The 21,264-nt window shown below is 43.9% G+C and overlaps 1 protein-coding gene across 5 annotated transcripts in view; it reads right to left on the bottom strand.

The window, feature by feature from the left end:
* FGF13 (fibroblast growth factor 13) overlaps window positions 1–21,264 on the bottom strand; it is a 568,541-nt gene that overhangs the window by 74,601 nt on the left and 472,676 nt on the right. The window contains exon 1 of one of the 5 annotated variants that reach the window (XM_005896900.2): window positions 101–478. The exons of the other annotated variants lie outside the window; for them this stretch is intronic. Within the exon in view, the coding sequence (XP_005896962.1) occupies window positions 101–287 (187 nt within the window). The 5' untranslated portion in view covers window positions 288–478. Of the gene's footprint in view, window positions 1–100; window positions 479–21,264 lie in introns of those variants that run through there. 5 annotated transcript variants of the gene reach the window in all.

Raw genomic sequence — 21,264 nt, 5'->3', positions numbered from 1 at the left:
ACCTCCGTTTCCATCCACGCCCCCCAGCCCCCTCCACACTCGTAAAGTACGGAGAGAGGAAAAAAAAAAAAAAAGAGCCAGCCAAGAGCCCCCTTCCAACCTGGTCTCCTTCTGCGCCTCTTCTTGGAGCCGAAGAGTTTGACCCGGGAAAAGACGTTTAACTTGTTTTTGTCGCAGCTGGTCTTGCCTTTGCTGGGGCTGCTGACACATTTGCAGGCGTTCGATTTCTCGCGCTCGCGGGCTTGTCGCTTCTGCCGGATGAGCGAGCTGGCGATAGCCGCCGCCATGGCCACGACGCCCACCACCACCACTTCTTTCGCGGCTCCTCTCCGGGTTCGCCTCCTCCTCCCGCGCCTCCGCCGCTCGCCCGGTCGGTCTCGCGCCTCCGCCGCCTTAGTCTCCGGAGCCGGCGCTTGCCCGGGCTTCTCGGCGCTCGGGCTTCAGCCGAGGAGGGGGCTCAGCATCCCGGCCGAGCTCCTCCGGCGGTGGTCCGGCTCCCGCGCGGGCGGCCGCCTTGCCTGGGTCCGAGCCGACGCCACAGCCCAGGGCCGGGATCGCGGGCGAGACTGGCTGGCAGGCGGTGGCGGCAGAGCGGCGCTAGTGCGTGCGCTCGGCCCCTGCGCCCGGAGGACACTGTGCGAGTCCAAGTGGCTCGGGTCGGAGTTTGGCGGCACCCCCCGCCCGGTGCCGCGCGGAGGGGGCCGGAGGAGGGAGGCGGGCGGAGGGAGGGAGCGCGGGCGGGAGAGAGAGGCCGGGAGCGCGGGCGGCGGCAGGGAGGGGGGGATGGAGGAACCGTGCGGGGTAGGGGGGGGTGGGGTTGGGGGGGCGCGCCCTCGCCCTGGCCCCTCCGAGCCTCCCACTAGTCCTTGCAACTTCTTGGCCCGCCGATCGGGAAAAGTTGGCCCGTGCCAGCTTTCCGACGCGGCTCAAACAGGTAATGGCCTCGCATCTTCGCTGCCGCCGCTGCCGCCGCTGCTGCTCTGGGCGCGGCACCGACTCAGTATAGGAATCCTGTCGCCGCAGGCACCCTCCGGAAGAGCGCGACGGCCTCCCGCGGCCCCCTCCCCCGGTGGCCCCTCCCTCCCGGAGCCCAGCCCGCTGGCGCCCCGCCGCCGGCCGCCCCCACCCGCCCCATCCCCCCAAGTCCCCGGCGGGCCGCTCGGGCTAACACCTGTCGGGGCTCCGGCACTGCCCCATCTCCCAAACCCTCCTCCCCTCCTCTTCCCTAGAGGAGCCTCGGGCGGAAACAGTGATGGAGGAGACACCGGGATGAGGCAGTTGGGTTGGAGGAGCGGGGAGGGAGGTGGGGGTTGCTTGGAGATGGGGGATGGCGGAGTGGGATGTTCTGTTACTGGGTAATTCTGAGTTGGCCCCATGACGCCCGGGCTGGAGCCCAACGGAAGTTCGCCAGCCCCTTGCCCCAGGCTGGGACTCACAACACGCACTCCCCTCCTAACACACTCGCTGAGGTTTTTCGCATGGCGACACTTGTAGCCATTCAGGAGCCAGGCCGGGGCTCGCAGACTGGTTCAGCCTCCCCCCGCGGCAGCAGCAGAAGCAGCAGGCACTGCAGAGCTGCGCCCGCACACCACGCTGCCACCCAGTGGTTTTTGCTGACTTTTCATTTCAGGCCAGTTTGTGCCTTCCGAACCCCGTTTTCCCTCTGCGCCCCCTCACTGTTCAGTTCGGCTTTGGGATCCACGCAAAGAAGTCGTGTACAGAAGCAGTATCTGAGAAATGCAGAGCTGAGCCTTTCTTTAAGCTCTGGCGCGTCTCCAGTATCCTAACTTCTTTTTTTTTTTTTTTTTTAAATTTCCCCTGCTCCTCAAGCTCAGGCAGCCTGCCTCCCTCCAATTCAGGAATCAAGTGTGGCTTTTTGCTCGCCTCACTCAATTCACAAGTTCTGCCCCATCTCTTACTTGATTTCTATGCCAGAAAGGAAGCCCCTCAACAGTAGGTCGGCTCTGACATGGAGCTATCACTACTGCTCTGTCGACTAGACCTCCAGCTCTTTTCAGAACTGCTGTAGATGCAAAACCAAATGCCCAGGCTCTGGTCCTTTCCTGAGCTCTTGGGCCTGAGCCTCAACTAAGAAACTGAAATCTTTCAGGCTTCTTACTTTTAGCCCGTCAGAGTTAAAGCTCTTGAACCTTCTGTACATTTCACTGCTCCACCGGGTAAGCTGCTGCCACCTCCCTTCCACCTTTCCCCAATCTTGAAGTGTCTCTTGCTCTACGGTAAGCACAACTGTGTCTGCTGAAGTGCACTGGCCTGAAGGTTGCAGTGACTGAAATGGATAGACACGGGACAATGATGCCCAACAGTCTGAAATTTCTTGCAGGTTAGTCTACTGCTCTTTTGTGCTTTGCGTTTTCCCAAGAGAAAAAGGAGGACAAGGTAGAAGAATTTTAGCATCTCAAGTCCACTGAAGTATCTTTAGACTTTAATTCATGGGGAAAAAATCCTGGGACTCTGAACGCCTTAAAAATTGGGACTGGGTTTTGGTCACCACTATATTCCCATCCCCTGGCACGTTTCCTGTCACATAGTTTAAGCTCAAGAAAAGTTTATTAAAAATAATTGACAAGTGACTGACTGATACTGATTCTGAAGGGTACAAAGATGTTTCCTGGCTCAGAAGGTATTTGATTTAAATCCCAACTACAATGAAGGGAAATAATCTCCCCAAAAGAGGGGTTGAAAGCAGCTCTGACCAGGACCAAATATTTGGGGTGTGGGATGGACAGTTAAGAGGTTCCTACTCATTGTGCATACTTTTACCTTCTGCTGTGTACTGCCTTCAAGAATCCACCCCCCCCCCACTACCACCACAAACCCACCTTTTTTCCCTCTTGTTTCTTTCTTGGGACCCTGCACCAAAGCAGGCATGACAAAGCTAAAGAAAAACAGAGTCCTGATTCAGACAAGGGACAGAACTTGGGAAGAATAAGGGAATGGTACTGAGAAAATAATGAAGGCTTTCCCAGGCTCTTCCCACTGCTTCTCCACCAGGTCAGCATTCACTGTTTGCTTGTCTGAATGTCACTCACAAGGTATTTGCAGGCGGGATTTGAGGTAAACAGATGTAGAGAAGACTTCAGGGATATATAATGAAGAGAAGCAGCGCACCATTACAAAGACTCAAACACAAACAGGTAAATATATCAACTCTTTTCCTGACTCGTACCCACCACCCCAGGCTTTTTTAAAACATATTAATTAGAGAATTAAACTCTATGCTATGAACACATGAAACCACTGGGTCAAAGCTGACAACCGGATGATTCTCTGGGTATTTATATATATCTTTAAGGTATAAGGGGAACCAGAGTCTCTCCCTGTCCCATGTCCCTGTCAGCCCATAAAATGTACTTCTGCTGATTTTAATCCTCCCTTTATCCTTTCAACTCCATGGACAGGAAAACAAATGACATGTGATGGGTAAGACCAGACATAGGGGTCTCTAACTCTTTGTGATCTGTCTACAGACCACATGCGTGCTCTCTCTTCCATAAGAGAATCTGAGGGCTGTCACTGGAGAGGGATCATGGCAAGGGAGGAGGGTGTTGGGGGAAGTGGTCGGGGGGGAGGGACTGAAGGAAACCTGTTTGCACTTTGGGTCCAAATTGTGTTGTACAATCACTTTAACCATTAATGGAACAGAGCTTTTCATTCTTTCCTGACTCTCCTGTGTCTTTCTCAGGTGCTCTCAGAGAAGTGTGTTAACCCAACAATGAAACCCTCAGAGGAGACCTGTGCTAAAAACTCATTCATCTTGAGAAGGCAGTAATGAAAGAAAGACTTGCAGGTCACCCTAGAGAAGCATATTTTGCCTTTCCTTTCTGTCTCACTGCCACCCCAGACCAGCAGTGTGGCATTTCAGTGGAAGGATGAATCAAGGACTTTCCTTTAGTGTACATGCATGCTCAGTTGCTCAGTCGTGTCTGACTTTCTGTGACCCCATGGACTGTAGCCTGCCAGGCTCCTCTGTCCATGGGGTTCTCCAGGCAAGAATACTGGAGTGGGTTGCCATTTCCTCTTCCAGGGGATCTTCCCAACCCAGGGATCAAATCCACATCTCTTGAATCTCCTGCATTAGTAGGTGGATTCTTTACCACTGAGCCACCTGGGAAGCCCTTTCCTTTGACACTCACTTCCAATGTGCCCTTTTCTCCTGTCTTGCTCTGTTCCTACCGGTTCACCCTGCACCCTTGTTGGGGAACTTCCCAGATCTCCTACAGATCTAGAGTTTCAACTCTTCCTGCTTAACTCCAAGGCTCACAACTCCTCTATGCTAGGTGGCCCTATTCACCGCAACTCCTCCCAGACCTTTGATACTCACTGCACTTTCCACCAGGCTCTCTCCTTCATCTGACTCAGGAAGAAAGAATTCTTGGCTCCTTTCTCCAAGTCAACTCACAAAGAGTTCTAGCCTGAGTGACAGGGGGCACAGGTCTGAATCTCTACCACTGTGTGACCTTTATCATGTCAATGCCCCTGTTGGGGCTTCAGTTTTCCCATCTTTAAAAGCATCCTTGAAACAAGATAGATGGCTTTCCAGTTGTATCCTGCAGAACCCAAAGAGTAGAAGGATGTAAGTTCCCTTACCTGTGTTTCAATCGTAGCACTTCCACTTTCCTCACTTTTATATACTGGAACTTGTACGTATGATTACTTACAAAAAAATAAAAATAAAAATGATGACACTGCTGACAACAAAGCATTTGAAAACCTTGGGATGAGATGTTCTAGAAAGTCTTCTTGACTCTGGGAGCCTATGATTTTTGCGCCTGTGCCCCTATTCCTCCCACCTTTTCATCATGCCCTCCTCATACTTGCCCTCTGCCCTTTCTCTCCCCATCCCATTAGAATATAAACTCTACATGGGAATCTCAAAGAAAAATCTGAAAGTCTCTTTGGCTCCATTCCTCCTGGGTTCACTTGAGAAGCAGGCTTTGGTATTCTTTTCAGGGAGAGGTATGTGAACTATTGGAGCAGGGAAGTCTGATCATGGTCTGCCAGTCTCTTTTGGCAGGACTCAGAGGAGCTGGAAAGAAGCTGAGGGGACCTGCTCTCAAGAGGCACCTCCAGGAGAGAGACAGAAACCCGAACAGATGTGACTGTGATGAGTAAAAACGAGAGAATTGAGACAGCCTAATCAGAAGCAGCCTCAGTACTTTCTGAGCAGGAAGGAATTGGCTGTCTTTCTGAAACTCAGAAAAGATTTCAAACACCCTTCCTCCGTGAAGATAAACATAATCAGAGCCTCTTGCTGGTTGGCTCTGCACCTTCGCTAACAGTCCATCAAAACATCTAAGTGACAAGTTACCAGGTCAAGGACTGATGATGAACTCAAAGGGAGGGGGCTGGGAGTGGGAGGTGGATTCAAGTGTACCAGGGCCAAGCAACACTGGAATCTTGCCAGTAACTGACTAGGGCAGCAGAGGGGATATTGAAGAGACTGGGTAGCAAGTACCACTTTTTGTGGTCTATTTAATTATATCCAAAAGCCCAGAGAAACGACTGGATAGAAATACAAATGAGGAGATTAGAGAAAAGCCATTAGCAAAAGCTCTTGCCACATAACTCCAAGCAGAAAGAAAAATATGATTTAAGGGAATCTCGTCAATGTCACATTGGAATTCTAGAGACAGAAAGAGTGACTACTGTATTCTGTAACATAACCTGACACATTTACTAGCTGGCATAGAGTCTCTCCTAGTCAGATCATTTGGGGGAATTCTGTTTTGGAAACAAAAGGTCTACAGAATCAATTTTTTGGCAACTGATTGGCTCTCCTGATCCCCATTCAGAATGAAAAGCCAGGGAACCCTAGGCTTCTGCTGCTCTAGACTAGTTGGGTTGGTCTTCATTGCATCCTATTTCTGAGATCATTCTCTAAATACTTAAGCTGTAGAACGTACTGAATCTACCTCTGGTTTATATTTAAATCAAAAAATAGATAAATAAAATCTGTGGGGAACACAATAATTGATTCTGATCCTTATGAAGAAAAATCCTATAACCCATAAAAATTTCATTGTTTCATAATTTATGAACTTTAAAACCATAAAGTATCCTGATGGAATTAATCATACCTATGAATTCCACTCTTTCACATTTAATTAGCCATAACAGCAGCAACATCAAGGGTTCAAGGCCTCTGAATATCTGCTTCAGTTCAGTCGCTCAGTCGAGTCTGACTCTTTGGGATCCCATGAATCGCAACACGCCAGGCCTCCCTGTCCATCACCAACTCCCAGAGTTCACTCAAACTCATGTCCATTGAGTCGATGATGCCATCCAGCCATCTTATCCTCTGTCGTCCCCTTCTCCTCCTGCCCCCAATCCCTCCCAGCATCAGAGTCTTTTCCAATGAGTCAACTTTTCGCATGAGGTGGCCAAAGCGTATTGGAGTTTCAGCTTCAGCATCAGTCCTTCCAATGAACACCCAGGACTGATTTCCTTTAGGATGGACTGGTTAGATCTCCTTGCAGTCCAAGGGACTCTCAAGAGTCTTCTCCAACACCACAGTTCAAAAGCATCAATTCTTCGGTGCTCAGCTTTCTTCACAGTCCACCTCTCACATCCATACATGACCACTGGAAAAATCATAGCCTTGACTAGAAGGACCTTTGTTGGCAAAGTAATGTCTCTGCTTTTGAATATGCTATCTAGGTTGGTCATAACTTTCCTTCCAAGGAGTAAGTGTCTTTTAATTTCATGTCTGAAATCACCATCTGCAGTGATTTTGGAGCCCCCCAAAATAAAATCTGACACTATTTCCACTGTTTCCCCATCTATTTCATATGAAGTGATGGGACCAGATGCCATGATCTTCGTTTTCTGAATGTTGAGCTTTAAGCCAACTTTTTCACTCTCCTCTTTCACTTTCATCAAGAGGCTTTTGAGTTCCTCTTCACTTTCTGCCATAAGGGTGGTGTCATCTACATATCTGAGTTTATTAATATTTCTCCCAGCAATCTTGATTCCAGCTTGTGCTTCTTCCAGCACAGTGTTTCTCATGATGTACTCTGCATATAAGTTAAATAATCAGGGTGACAATATACAGCCTTGATGTACTCCTTTTCCTATTTGGAACCAGTCTGTTGTTCCATGTCCAGTTCTAACTGTTGTTTCATGACTTGCATATAGGTTTCTCAAGAGGCAGGTCAGGTGGTCTGGTATTTCCATCTCCTTCAGAATTTTCCACGGTTTATTGTGATCCACACAGTCAAAGGCTTTGGCATAGTCCATAAAGTAGAAATAGATGTTTTTCTGGAACTCTCTTGCTTTTTCCATGATCCAGCGGATGTTGGCAATTTGATCTCTGGTTCCTCTGCCTTTTCTAAAACCAGCTTGAACATCTACATGTTCATGGTTCACGTATTGCTGAAGCCTGGCTTGGAGAATTTTGAGCATTACTTTACTAGCATGTGAGATGAGTGCAATTGTGCGGTAGTTTGAGCATTCTTTGGCATTGCCTTTTTTGGGGATTGGAATGAAAACTGACCTTTTCCAGTCCTGTGGCCACTGCTGAGTTTTCCAAATTTGCTGGCATATTGAGTGCAGCACTTTCACAGCATCATCTTTCAGGATTTGAAATAGCTCAACTGGAATTCCACCACCTCCACTAGCTTTGTTCATAGTGATGCTTCCTAAGGCCACTTGACTTCACATTCCAGGATGTCTGGCTCTAGGTGAGTGATCACACCATTGTGATTATCTTGGTCATAAAAATCTTTTTTGTACAGTTCTTCTGTGTATTCTTGCCACCTCTTCTTAATATCTTCTGCTTCTGTTAGGTCCATACCATTCTGTCCTTTATTGAATATCTGCTTAGTCATTTTTAATTAAGAAGACCTGGAGAAAAATACCGGATGACTGAAATGGACCTTTCTTCCCTGAGGATTACGAGAGAGGAAGGATCACAAGAAAATGAGCTTAAGCTTCAATATGTGGGGATTGAAGTTTTGTACAAGGAAAACACTCTTTTCAGCAAGGGTGTCCAATAACATAGTTAAAAATTGGCAGATTTTTTGATAGAAGATTTTGTGACTCCAATAGAAACCTTTTCTACCTTAGTGGATATGTGGGCTCAAGGCTCTCATTCTGTGATTTAAAACTATACTCTATTCACATGGTCTTCCCAGTTGGCACAGCGGTAAAGAATACACTTGCCAAGCAGTAGATGTGGGTTCCTTCTCTGAGTCAAGAAGATCCCCTGGAGAAGGAAATGACAACCTATTCCAGTATTCCTGCCAGGGAAATCCCATGGACAGAGAAGCCTGGTGGGCTACAGTCAAGGAGATCACAAGAAGTTGGACGTGACTTAGTGACTGAACATGAACGCACACACTATTCACATACTCATGACCTGCAACCAAGAAGGAGTCATGAGGAAAAGGGTAGCAACACCGTTACTGAGAAAGCGTATGGTCCTGTCTGATGGAGCTTGGAGACTCCTAGTAGCTTTGCCTTTGGAAGACTATATTGAGTGAACTTGGAGCACTCGGGTCAAAGCAGTCACATCCATTTTCTAAAGTTTCTCTCATGCAACGTGTGGTTAATACTTGGCAGATACAATACATCTATTCTCAACCAAATGGTTTGCCCCAGTGGTGATACAGTGTCCCCAGCCAGCAACGACACCAGCTTCTCTGAAATCAATTTAGTTTTGTTCAACCATATTTGAAGATCTTGAAGGAATAGTTGCTATTTTATGAACTGACTGGTGACTAACAAATATAAATGAGATGTTTCTATGATGAAACACTTAGGGCAGACAAGAAATGTACAAAACTCAGAGGCAAAATATCTGTAGCACAGGGTTCATTTCTTGCCCAGTGAACTAAGTAATCTAAATGAAAAGCTAGGGGGAAAAATAATGGGAGGATTTGAGCCAGAAGCCGACCATCAGTCATTTTTCTGGATCTAAGCTGTTTCAGGAAATAGGATTTCTGGAGCAAAGTGATCTAAACTCCAGATGCAAGGAAGGGAATTCAGTGTTTGCAAAAGATCTAACTTTCCCTGTTAGGGAAAGTTGGGGTTGGGGTGGGGTGGGAGGGTGGGGCAGGATTCACAACCAACATAAGGAACTCTAGTCTAGTTAAAGCTATGGTTTTGGCTAGTCTAGTCAAAGCTATGGTTAGGGTGGGTTGGGAGGGTGGGGCAGGATTCACAACCAACATAAGGAACTCTAGTCTAGTTAAAGCTATGGTTTTGTCTAGTCTAGTCAAAGCTATGGTTTTTCCAGTAGTCAGTATGGATGTGAGAGTTGGACTATAAAGAAAGCTGATCTCTGAAGAATGGATGCTTTCAAACTGTGGTGTTGGAGAAGACTCTTAGAGTCCCTTGGACTGCAGGGAGATCAAACCAGTCAATCCTAAAGGAAATCAGTTCTGAATATTCATTGAGAGGACAGATGCTGAAGCTGAAACTCCAATACTTTGGCCACCTGATGCGAAGAACTGACTCATTGGAAAAGACCCTGATGCTGGGAAAGATTGAAGGCGGGAGGAGAAGGGGACGACAGAGGATGAGATGGTTGGATGGCATCACCGACTCGATGGACGTGAGTTTGAGTAAGCTCTGAGAGTTGGTGATGGACAGAGAAGCCTGGTGTGCTGCACTCCATGGGGTCACAAAGAGTCAGACATAACTGAGGGACTGAACTGAATTGATAAGGAACTCTGGATGGATTTCCTATTTGCCAATGATATTGTTTCCATCAAGTTCCTATCAAGAGTTGCCATCTTTTACAAGAGCAGAGAGGTAATGAGAAACTACTTCAGTGCTCTCTCACGATTAAGTCTTAACACATCTCTTTGTAGATAGCAGCCAGAACGTGGGCAGGAGAACTGACTGAATTTGGGGGAGATGGTATCCATCAGATTCTAAGAAGGGGACAAAAGCCAGGTCAGTGATCCACCTGAGAACCATTCAGATGCCTTAGAGGATTTTTAAACCCTCCACACTGCTTTAGTTGTTGTTCATTCGTTTTTTGGTTTTGGGTTGTTTTTTTCCCCCTAAATTGGGGTTTAAAATGGTGATAACAATAAATACTGTCGTTATAATTGGATAAACAACTTGTTAAGCGGATGACAAACAGATGGGCAAAAAGTGGAAACAGTGTCAGATTTCATTTTCTTGGCCTCCAAAATGACTGCAGATGGTGACTGCAGCCACAAAATTAAAAGACACTTGCTCCTTGGAAGAAAAGCTATGACAAATCTAGACAGTGTATTAAAAAGCAGAGACATCACTTTGCTTACAAAGGTCCATATAGTCAAAGCTATGGTTTTTTCAGTAATCATGTATGGGTGTGAGAGTTGGACCATAAAGAAGGCTGGCTGAGTGCCGAAGAACTGATGCTTTCGAAGTGTGGTGCTACAGAAGACTCTTGAGAGTCCCTTGGACAACAAGGAAATGAAACCTGTCAATCCTAAAGGAAATCAACCCTGAATTAGAAGGGCTGATGCTGAAGCTGAAGCTTCAATACTGTGGCCACCTGATGCGAAGAGCCGACTCACTGGAAAAGACCCTGATGCTGGGACAGATTGAAAGCAAGAGGAGAAGGGGACAACAGTGGGTGAGATGGTTGGATGGCATCACTGACTCAATGGACATGAGACTGAGCAGACTCAGGGAGATAGTGAAGGACAGGAAAGCCTGGCGTGCTGCAGTTCATGTGGTCTCAGAGAGTTGAACATGACTGAGCAACTGAATAACAACAACAAGTGATGTGACATCAGCATTTTTCTTAATCCCTACGAGAACTTGTAAAGTGTTATCAAAACTGCCACTTACAGATGAGAAAGGAAAGTCTAGTGAGACTTGCATCTATGGTTTCCCGGCCTGTACATAGGTGGCAGAGCTTATATTTAAACTAAGGATTCTCAGACAATACAACGTTATGTTTACAAGGCCAGACCTTTTCTTCTTGGCATTGGGTTTGAAATTTAGGTTGCTGAACAGTGGTGCTTGATATGACTATCTTCTGGCTTGGGTAACAGGAAAAGATGAAATATAGCATGATTTTCAACTCACATGTTTTTTTATTTTTTAAACAAAAGTGAATTATGAAACAAACAAGAATAGATATGACCTATGCACAATTATTAGCATAGTCCATACACTTTGAATAATAGTTTCTTAGAGTGATATTTAGAGAAGGCAACGGCACCCCACTCCAGTACTGTTGCCTGGAAAATCCCATGGATGGAGGAGCCTGGTAGGCTGCAGTCCATGGGGTCACTAAGGGTCGGACACAACTGAGCGACTTCACTTTCACTTTTCACTTTCCTGCATTGGAGAAGGAAATGGCAACCCACTCCAGTGTTCTTGCCTGGAGAATCCCATGGACGGAGAAGCCTGGTGGGCTGCAGTCCATGGGGTCGCACAGAGTCGGACACGACTAAAGCGACTTAGCAGCAGTAGCAGCAGCAGAGTGATATTTAAAGAAAACTTCACTACCTTTCTCACTAAAATTCAATGATTAGGACTTCCCTGGTGGTCCAGTGGTTAAAGAATCCACCTGCAAATGCAGGGGACACAGGTTCAATCCCTGGTCTCGCTCATGAGCCCACAAGCTGCAACTACTGAGCATGCGCTCTGCACCAAGAGAAGCCACCACAACCAGGAGCCCATGCACCACAGTGACAAAGTAGCCCCCTCTCTCCACAACTAGAGAAAGCCCACCACAGCAACAAAGACCCAGCTCAGCCAAAAATAAATAAATTAAATGATTACAAATCACTGCTTGATGTTATTCTGCGTTTCTCAGCCCAGGGAGTACTTTGAGCACAGGACCTGGTCTGACTCACATCATCTGAGGTTTGGAATGCTATGATACATAACATATCCTGAACTTGGTCTTCACCCCTTCGTAGCAGTGATGAGAAGTTAAAGTGACTCCCAATTCGCTCAGTTCTTTTTTTACAGGGAAAACTGGAACTGGCTTTGCACACTGTAAGCTTTTTTGTGCCATCTGCTTTCAGCTACAGGAAGCTTGAGTTCAGCCAAAAGAGAGAAAAATATTACACACAATGTATTCACTTCCATGCTCTGACGCCCATGACTATTCTTTTGCAATCAGGGGTTCCTCTAGATCCATTCTAACTAATTTGCTCTAACATTTCCCTTCTGACAAACAATCAAGAGATTGAAATTATTTACTAATTTCTCCTGTAACCACTGAAGACCTCAAGTAACTTTAGAACCTCATTTCATAACAGGGGCCTTGATGCTCAATTAACCATCTCATTTTACAGAAGCGATCTGAGATAAGTGAAATTAATTTGTCCTGGACCAAATTGTTCATTCCTTGGTTTAAAATTTACTGAGAACCATTTGCCATGTACCGAGCTACACCCTGAAGGGATGCAAAGGTACCTGAAAGATGCAAAGGTAAAAACAGCTACATCCCTGGGTCAGGAAGATCCCCTGGAGGAGGAAATGGCAACCTACTCCAGTATTCTTGTCTGGGAAATCCCATGGACAGAGAAGTCTGGTAGGCTACATGGGGTTGCAAAAGAGTCAGACATGACTTAGCCACTAAATGACAACAATTTACTGAGCACCAACTATATCAAACCAGTCCATCCTAAAGGAAATCAATCCTGAATATTCATTGGAAGGACTGATGATGGAGCTGAAGCTCCAATACTTTGGCCACCTGATGCGAAGAGCTGACTCATTAGAGAAGACCCTGATGCTGGGAAAGATTGAAGGCAGGAGGAGAAGGGGACGACAGAGGATGAGATGGTTGGATGGCATCACCGACTCGATGGGCATGAGTTTGTGTAAACTCCAGGAGATAGCGAAGGACAGGGAAGCCTGGTGTGCTGCAGTCCATGGGGTCACAAAAAGTCAGACACGAGTGAGCAACTGAACTGAACTGAACTATATCCCTGGCATTATCTAAGTACCTTGTACTTATTTACTCACTTAATACTTACAGCAACCTTCTGAGCTTATCCTCATTCTACAGATGAAAAAACTGAGGAAAAGAGAGGTTACTGAGTTCATTCAGGTAGGAAGTGATGGATTCAAATCCATGCATTCTGACTTATATCCCATGATCTTAAAAGGGCTCTATTGTCTCTCCAGAGACTGTCCTTGGCCTCAAGTGGAGGAGAAAGAGAAATAAATAGACTAAAACCAAATGTTATTAAGCACAGTAAGAGTGGGACCAAATGTCCAAAGTGTTGGGAGTACACAAAAGAAGGCACAGCTGACTCTGGGCAGTAGAGGTCAGCTTCAGGAAAAAAAAAAAAAAAAAACATCTTGGAGGATGAATTCTGAAGGATGAGAAAGAGCTAGGGAGTTGGGGAACAAAACTGGGTAAAGCCAGACTTCATACCTGGGTTAAACTGACTCTTGGTGCTGAATTCTTATCAGGATATATTACTTACCCTGAGGTGAGAGGATTTACACAATCTTGAATTTTTAAAAATTTTTATTTATTTATTTTAATTGGAGGCTAATTACTTTACAATATTGTAGTGGTTTTTGCCATATATTCACATGAATCAGCCATGGATGTACATGTGTTCCCCATCCTGAACCCCCTCCCACCTCCCTCCCCATCTCATCCCTCAGGGTCATCACAGTGCACCAGCCCTGAGCACCCTGTCTCATGCATCGAACCTGGACTGGTGATCTATTTCACATATGATCATATACATGTTTCAATGTTATTCTCTCAAATCATCCCACCCTCGCCTTCTCCCATAGAGTCCAAAAGTCTGTTCTTTACATCTGTGTCTCTTTTGCTGTCTCGCATATAGGGTCATCGTTACCATCTTTCTAAATTCCATATATATGCGTTAATATACTATATTGGTGTTTTTCTTTCTGACTTACTTCACTCTGTATAATAGGCTCCAGTTTCATCCACCTTGTTAGAACTGATTCAAATGCATTCTTTTTAATGGCTGAGTAATATTGCATTGTGTATATGTACCACAGCTTTCTTATCCATTCATCTGCTGATGGGCATCTAGGTTGCTTCCATGTCCTGGCTATTATAAACAGTGCTGCAATGAACATTGGGGTACACGTGTCTCTTTCAATTCTGGTTTCCTTGGTGTGTATGCCCAGCAGTAGGATTGCTGGGTCTATGGGAGTTATATTTCCAGTTTTTTAAGGAATCTTCACACTGTTCTCCATAGTGGCTGTACTAGTTTGCATTCCCACCAACAGTGTAAGAGAGTTCCCTTTTCTCCACACCCTCTCCAGCATTTATTGCTTGTAGACTTTTGGATAGCAGCCATTCTGACTGGCATGAAATGGTACCTCATTGTGGTTTTGATTTGCATTTCTCTGATAATGAGTGATGTTGAGCATCTTTTCATGTGTTTGTTAGCCATATGTATGTCTTCTTTGGAGAAATGTCTGTTTAGTTCTTTGGCCATTTTTTGATTGGGTCGTTTATTTTTCTGGAATTGAGCTGTAGGAGTTGCTTGTATATTTTGGAGATTAATTCTTTGGCAGTTGCTTCGTTTGCTATTATTTTCTCCCATTCCGAAGGCTGTCTTTTCACCTTGCTTATAGTTTCCTTCGTTGTGCAGAAGCTTTTAAGTTTAATTAGGTCCCATTTGTTTATTTTTGCTTTTATTTCCAATACTCTGGGAGGTGGGTCATAGAGGATCCTGCTATGATTTATGTCGGAGAGTGTTTTGCCCATGTTTTCCTCTAGGAGTTTTATTGTTTCTGGTCTTACATTTAGATCTTTAATCATTTTGAGTTAATTGTTGTGTATGGTGTTAGAAAGTGTTTTAGTTTCATTCTTTTACAAGTGGTTAACCAGTTTTCCCAGCACCACTTGTTAAAGAGCACAATCTTGAATTTTTATACCCCTACACTTTGAATCACTTGGCAACAAGTTGATCCCTTATTGTAAGCATTCTTCAGAAGTGTACTTTTCTGTGAAATATTGATTATAGGTATGGTTATTAGGCATTCTGGGGATCGGGAAAAATAAAATGTGTTATGTGGAGGTTCTGATAGACGTTTGTGAGTTGTTTATTTCTTGCTTGTAAACAACTGTCTTCCCTTTCCCACTGATTGTATTCCACACAATATTGTCAATGGTAATGTTTAAGTGTACAGTAGTTTATCGATTTACAACTTCCATCAGCAGAGGGTTTAGTAGAAGTAATCCCCTTGGAAAGATGCCAATCAAAATGAAAATTAAATTGGCACGTATACCACAGTGAGTCACACATTCTCCTCCTGCAATAACGGGTTAGCTTAATGACCAGAGATTTAAGTGTGGGCAGTTATTAAATAATGTTATGATGATGATGATAAAACTGTAAGCTAGTGAATTAAAGATTATAGGGAAATGACTGTCCCAACCAGATAATCCTACTAATTTCTTTGGTAGATGTCAATATTCCTATTGGAGAGGGACAACTATTATTTGGTTACTGTTTGAGTATATTGTAAACATATTAGAACAAAATCTTCCTACTGAGTCATTCCTCTTCCTGCTGCTAAAATACCAGTGCCTACTTTCTCTATCATAATCTTGGTATACTTTGGTCTGAAAAAAATCTACTTAGAATTGTCAAGGGAAACAACTGCCTCATTTCACGGTAAGAACCAAGACAACATACTGTATGTACATGTATGCGTGCGTGTGTGTACACTCCAGACAGGCTGCAGACAATGCTTTACTGCCAACATCTCAGCCCACATGCCCGCCGTCCTTTAGAGGTTCCACAAGAGCCAGCTCTTACAGATAAGACTTTAGGATCCGGGTTGTCCTAATTCTATTCCTTCATTAATATTGTCCTTTCCCGTATCACATCCCTGGGTCACCGCTTTCCAATAAAGCAGCTCCTCTCATCAGTGCTGGATTAATGATTACTAGTAATGTTCTCATGACCCCCGTCTCTGGCAAGTGGCTCATTCTAATAAGGATTTTATGGAGGCAGTATTATACTATCAATACAAAAGAGCACCTCTAGTGGTGACATTTTAAATGACAGAACAGGCTGCCTGAATGGCTTCAAGGGAACTAAGAGCTTTGGAGAATCCCTCAATTTAAAAGTCCCCAATGCACGAGGTCATGACTAAAGTCATATTTTAATGGTGCTTCAGTGTTTTCTGAATTTATAAAATTATCTTCTGTGATGTTACTATCTAAAGTGATAAAACTTTCATACGCCCTTAAAGGCAGCATCTAAAGCAGTAGTTCCTAAACACCGATTTGTGGTCTCACACTCCACGGTGAAAACTTCACCTACTTGAGATGAATGAGGAAAAACATGAAAATGTAAGGAATTCTTCATAATGCTGATGTATTCACTTTAAAACTGTCCTTTCAGTCCTTCTCACCATTTTTTCTTTTGCTTTTCAAAAGTTGTAGGAAAGATGATGTTAAATAAATCTTTTACAGTTGAAAAATAATTGATGATGTAGCAAATATACATCAGTAGCAAATCAACACACACACACACACACACACATTCATACATCCTGGCTGACAGAATCCAATCTAAATTGGCTTCCCTTATAGCTCAGTTGGTAAAGACTTTGCCTGCAGTGCAAAAGACCCGGGTTGGATTCTTGGGTTGGGAAAATCCCCTGGAAAAGAAAATGGCAACCCACACCAGTAATCTTGCCTAGAGAATCCCATGGACAGAGGAGCCTGGCAGGCTACAGTCCATGGGGTTGCAAGAGCTGGACACGACTTAGCGACATTAGTAAATATAAATTCAAAATAAATAAATTAGTAAAAAATCAGTATAAAATAAAATAAAAGTCCCCTGCAATTGGTGGCTCAGATGGTAAAGAATCTGCTTGCAATGCAGGAGACCTGGATTTGATCCCTGGGTCAGGAAAAGCCCCTGGAGAGGGGAACGGCAACCCATTCTAGTATTCTTGCCTGGAGAATTCCATGGACATAGGAGCCTGGCGGGCTACGCTCCATGGGGTCGCCACAAGTTGGACCGAACTGAGGGACTAAACACTTTCACTTTTCACTGTGATTTTAAGTTTGGGACTAGCTAATGCAAACTATTACATATGGAATGGATAAACAAGGTCTTACTACATATCATAGGGCACTATATTCAATGTCTTGTGATAAACCATAATGGGAAAGAATATGAAAAAGAATACACACACACATATGTGCATAACTGAATCACTTTGGTGTACAGCAGAAACTAACACATCATAAATCAACTATACTTCAAAGTCCCCTGCCATTTTATTCTACTAGCTCTATGAATATGTGTGCATGTGAGTGTACACATAAGCTCACTGTGTTGCTTTTGCTATTCATGTTGCATAAATTTCCATGTCACACAAGCTCATTCAGCTCTCGTTCAAGTTTTTTACCCTTCCTGGCCAGGATTCATGAAAAAATGTGGTCTTTACCAACACACTTACCTTCTTCACATTCACCATTCACTCTAATTTTATCATATAAAATTGTGTGTGTGTGTGTGTGTGTGTGTATTCTTAGCAATTCTTCCCTATAGATTTCAATACCCCTTTTAGAGGACAACTAGTATTTGGTTGGTATTTGAATATATTTAAAATATTCCTCTTCATTGCATTCCTCTTCTTATGCTCCTTCAATTGTTCAATAGTTTTGGTTCAATTCTGGAAATTTAGCCATCAACTCTTCATCTAATGTTTCCCTTTAAATTGCTATTCTTCTTCTGAAACTTCTGTTAGGTGTACGTGAGACTTCATTCTCTCCTACATTCCCTTTCTTCCTTCTCTTTCCTAATCCCAACTATTTAACTTTGTAGAATCAGGGGCGCTTGACCTATCCCTTCTCTAGTTGGATTTAGTCTATTGATTGATTTTGTTTTTATTCCATCAATGCACACACAAATACTGTATTATACATTATGTAACTTAAAATATATAGAGCATATTAAAAATTATATATATATATACATACAAGCATATGTATATAGTAAGTCCTTCAAGCTGAGAATTTTCAAAGGTGCAAATGTGCATTCCTGGTCCAATCATGAAAGTTAGTTCACATGTCTGGCATACATTGTCGCATGCATGCATCCTGTACAAGTGGTTGGACTTTTGTGTACTTTACTGCACAGTAGCATATAGAGCACAATAGTACCGTATCTTTATTTCAAGCCCCATGTCCAGAAGCAAGCATAGAAGCAGCAGTGATGCAGCTGGTACTACTGTACTTTTCAAGGTACTGTACTATAAGATTAAAAATGTTTTACTTTTTGTTTGTTTTTTATGTATTATTTGTGTGTCAAGTATTATAAACCTATTACAGTACAGTACTATGTAACTGCTTATGTTAGTTGCAGACATAGACTAACTCTGTTGGACTTACAAATAAACTGGACTTATGAATGCACTCTCAGAACAGCACTTGTTCATATGTAGGGGGCTTACTGTACATATATGTGTATATATATATATACACACACATATATATAATTTTTATAATGTCTGTTTCATCTTTTCTAATATGTCTGCTATTTTTTGATAATGTGCTGTTTATACTTTATGGATTCTATTCCTTCCTTTATCCTATTGAGCATTTTGAAGATGCTTATGTTAAAGTCTCTCCCATATTGCCTTATTATACAACTTTTCTGGAATATAGATTACCCTGTTTATTGTCACTTCTGATCACCCCTGCAATGACTTATTTCCCTTCTTTCTCTGGAAATCTGAGGGGCTCACCTTCAGCAGGAGAGTTCCTTTCTGTAGAAGTCCTATGTGAACCCTGGAAAGCAGAGTTATCTATCTCTACAATTTTGTGTTCTTTCTCTGCCAGCATTCTCTGGGTTTCACTGGATCAAAGTCAGTTTTTAAATTTCCCAGCTTGTTAGTAAAAATTAAGATGTGGGGCTTTGATTTTTTACATTCTAGGCCCAGAGAGGACACTCCACCTATATTCTGCATCCCAGGCCTTGAGTCCTGATTCATCATGAGCCGGATGGACTTTTGGCTCCTAGGTTTATGAAGGGAACTCAAGGCTCTATATCAGGGCTGTGGCTTCACCTGAGTGTGTTAATCACTCAGTTGTGTCTGACTCATTGTGACCCCATGGACTATAGCCCACTAGGCTTCTCTGGAATTCTCAGGAATTATCCAGGCAAGAATACTGGAGTGGGTTGCTATTCCCTTCTCCAGAGGGATCTTCCTGATCCGGGGACTGAACCCGGGTCTCCTGCATTGCAGGCAGATTCTTTACCATGGCTTCACCTTAAGCTCCAAGATATATATCCAGGTCTAATACTCTTGATGGCCATTTAGCTTCAACTGTTGCAGTTTGCTTTGGCTTTGAATTTCTGCTTTGTTTCTATCACCTAGAAATTTTCTTTTGGATTTAGAACTTTCGAATTGTCAAAGACATGCTTAGATTTTATCTGCTCCTTATACATTTTTAAGGAAGGACAGGGGCTTCTCTAATAGTTCAACATATTGACTAGAAACCTCGATTCAAACTTTATTTCCATCATAACACTAAAATTGTTTTTAGTAAGATCATCAATAACCTTCTTATTTTTACATCCAATGACTGCTTCTCGGTCATTACTTTGCACAGCTCTTTAGCAGCATTGGATGCCAGTGATCATTCTCTTCTTGACATTCTTCCATAGGCTTCTCTGAGACCCTGTTCTCCTGGTTTTCCTCCTATCTATATTTGATTGCTCATTCTCAGTCTCCTTTTCCTCTTACTGAGCATTTGAGTTCCACAGGATTCTGCCCGAGGTCCTCTAATTTTCTCCCTTATTGTCTTCTTTAAGGTATTTACTCTTCATTCATCCATTTGATGAATGTTCTTGGAGCACTTACTATGTGCCGTGCTGAGTTGCAGGTATTCAGGAGTAAACAAGGCAGATGTGATTGGGCTCACATGGATAGCCAGAGATTGGGCTCTCAAACATAAATAACTAGCTAGAAATTGAGATCCCTGCTATAAAGCAAAAGAACAGAAAACTCTTCGAGAGTAATACCAAAGAAGCTAGTTGAGATTGGAAGGTCAGGGAAGGCCTCTAAAAGGAGAACTGGTTTAGCTGATGCTTGGTATATGGTAGGAATTCAGCCTTATGAATAGTGTAGAAAATAACTACCTTTCCTACTGTAACAAATCCAGAAATTTCTACTGCTTTTGATGGAGTTGAGGACATGCTGCCCCTAAATAGGACACTTGGGCACATTGAAAATGTTAAGCTGAAGGAGTTAGAGAAAACAGTAAAAGCAGGTAAGTCACTGACCTTTCATCCTCCCTTGTCAGAAGCAGGTCATAAAATCCTCATGTAAGAGGCTTCCCTGATAGCTTAGTTGGTAAAGAATCCACCTGCAATGCAGGAGACTCCGGTTTGACTCCTGGGTTGGGAAGATCCCTGGAGAAGGGATAGGCTACCCACTCCAGTATTCTTGGGCTTCCCTGGTGGCTCAGCTGGTAAAGAATCCGCCTGCAATGCGGGAGACCTGGGTTCAATCCCTGGGTAGGGAAGATCCCCTGGAGAAGGGAAAGGCTACCCACCCCAGTATTCTGGCCTGGAGAATTCTATGGACTGTATAGTTCAAGCGGTCACAAAGAGTCAGACAGGACTGAGCGACTTTCACTTTCACCAAGTGCCCTTATTGTACCCAGAGGAAAGAAACATCGTTGTCTCCAAAGGCCTTGCTCAGTTTCCTCAAGTTTATGCACTTACCTCGTACCCATTGGTCTATTACATTTCTACATGGCTGCCCATTCTTCAGGAAAACTAGCATAAAAATACTCACTTCTAATTGTTTCTTCTAGTCTGCATTACCTTATGAAGACTCTTATGACGCATAATTAAAAGACGCTTGCTCCTTGGAAGAAAAGCTATGACAAACCTAGACAGCATATTGAAAAGCAGAGATCACTTTGCCAACAAAGGTCCGCCTAGTCAAAGGTATGGTTTTTCCAGTAGTTATGTATGGATGTGAGAGTTGGACCATGAAGAAGGCTGAGCATTGAAGAACTGATGCTTTTGAATTGTGGTGCTGGAGAAGACTCTTGAGAGTCCCTTGGACTGCAGGCAGATAAAACCAGTCAATTCTAAAGGAAATCAACTGTGAATATTCATTGGATGGGCAGATGCTGAAACTGAAATTCCAATCCTTCGGCCACCTAGCACAAAGATTTGACTCAATGGAAAAACCCTGATGCTGGGAAAGGTTGAGGGCAGGAGGAGAAGGGGGTGGCAGAGGATGAGATGGATGGACATGAGTTTGAGCAAACTTTGGGAGATAGTGAAGGACAGGGAA

Source organism: Bos mutus, chromosome X (assembly GCF_027580195.1).
Source record: "Bos mutus isolate GX-2022 chromosome X, NWIPB_WYAK_1.1, whole genome shotgun sequence".
Classification (NCBI taxonomy): Eukaryota; Metazoa; Chordata; class Mammalia; order Artiodactyla; family Bovidae; genus Bos; species Bos mutus.
Note: the sequence above shows the minus strand (reverse complement) of the source record. Positions and strands in the feature narration are given on the sequence as shown.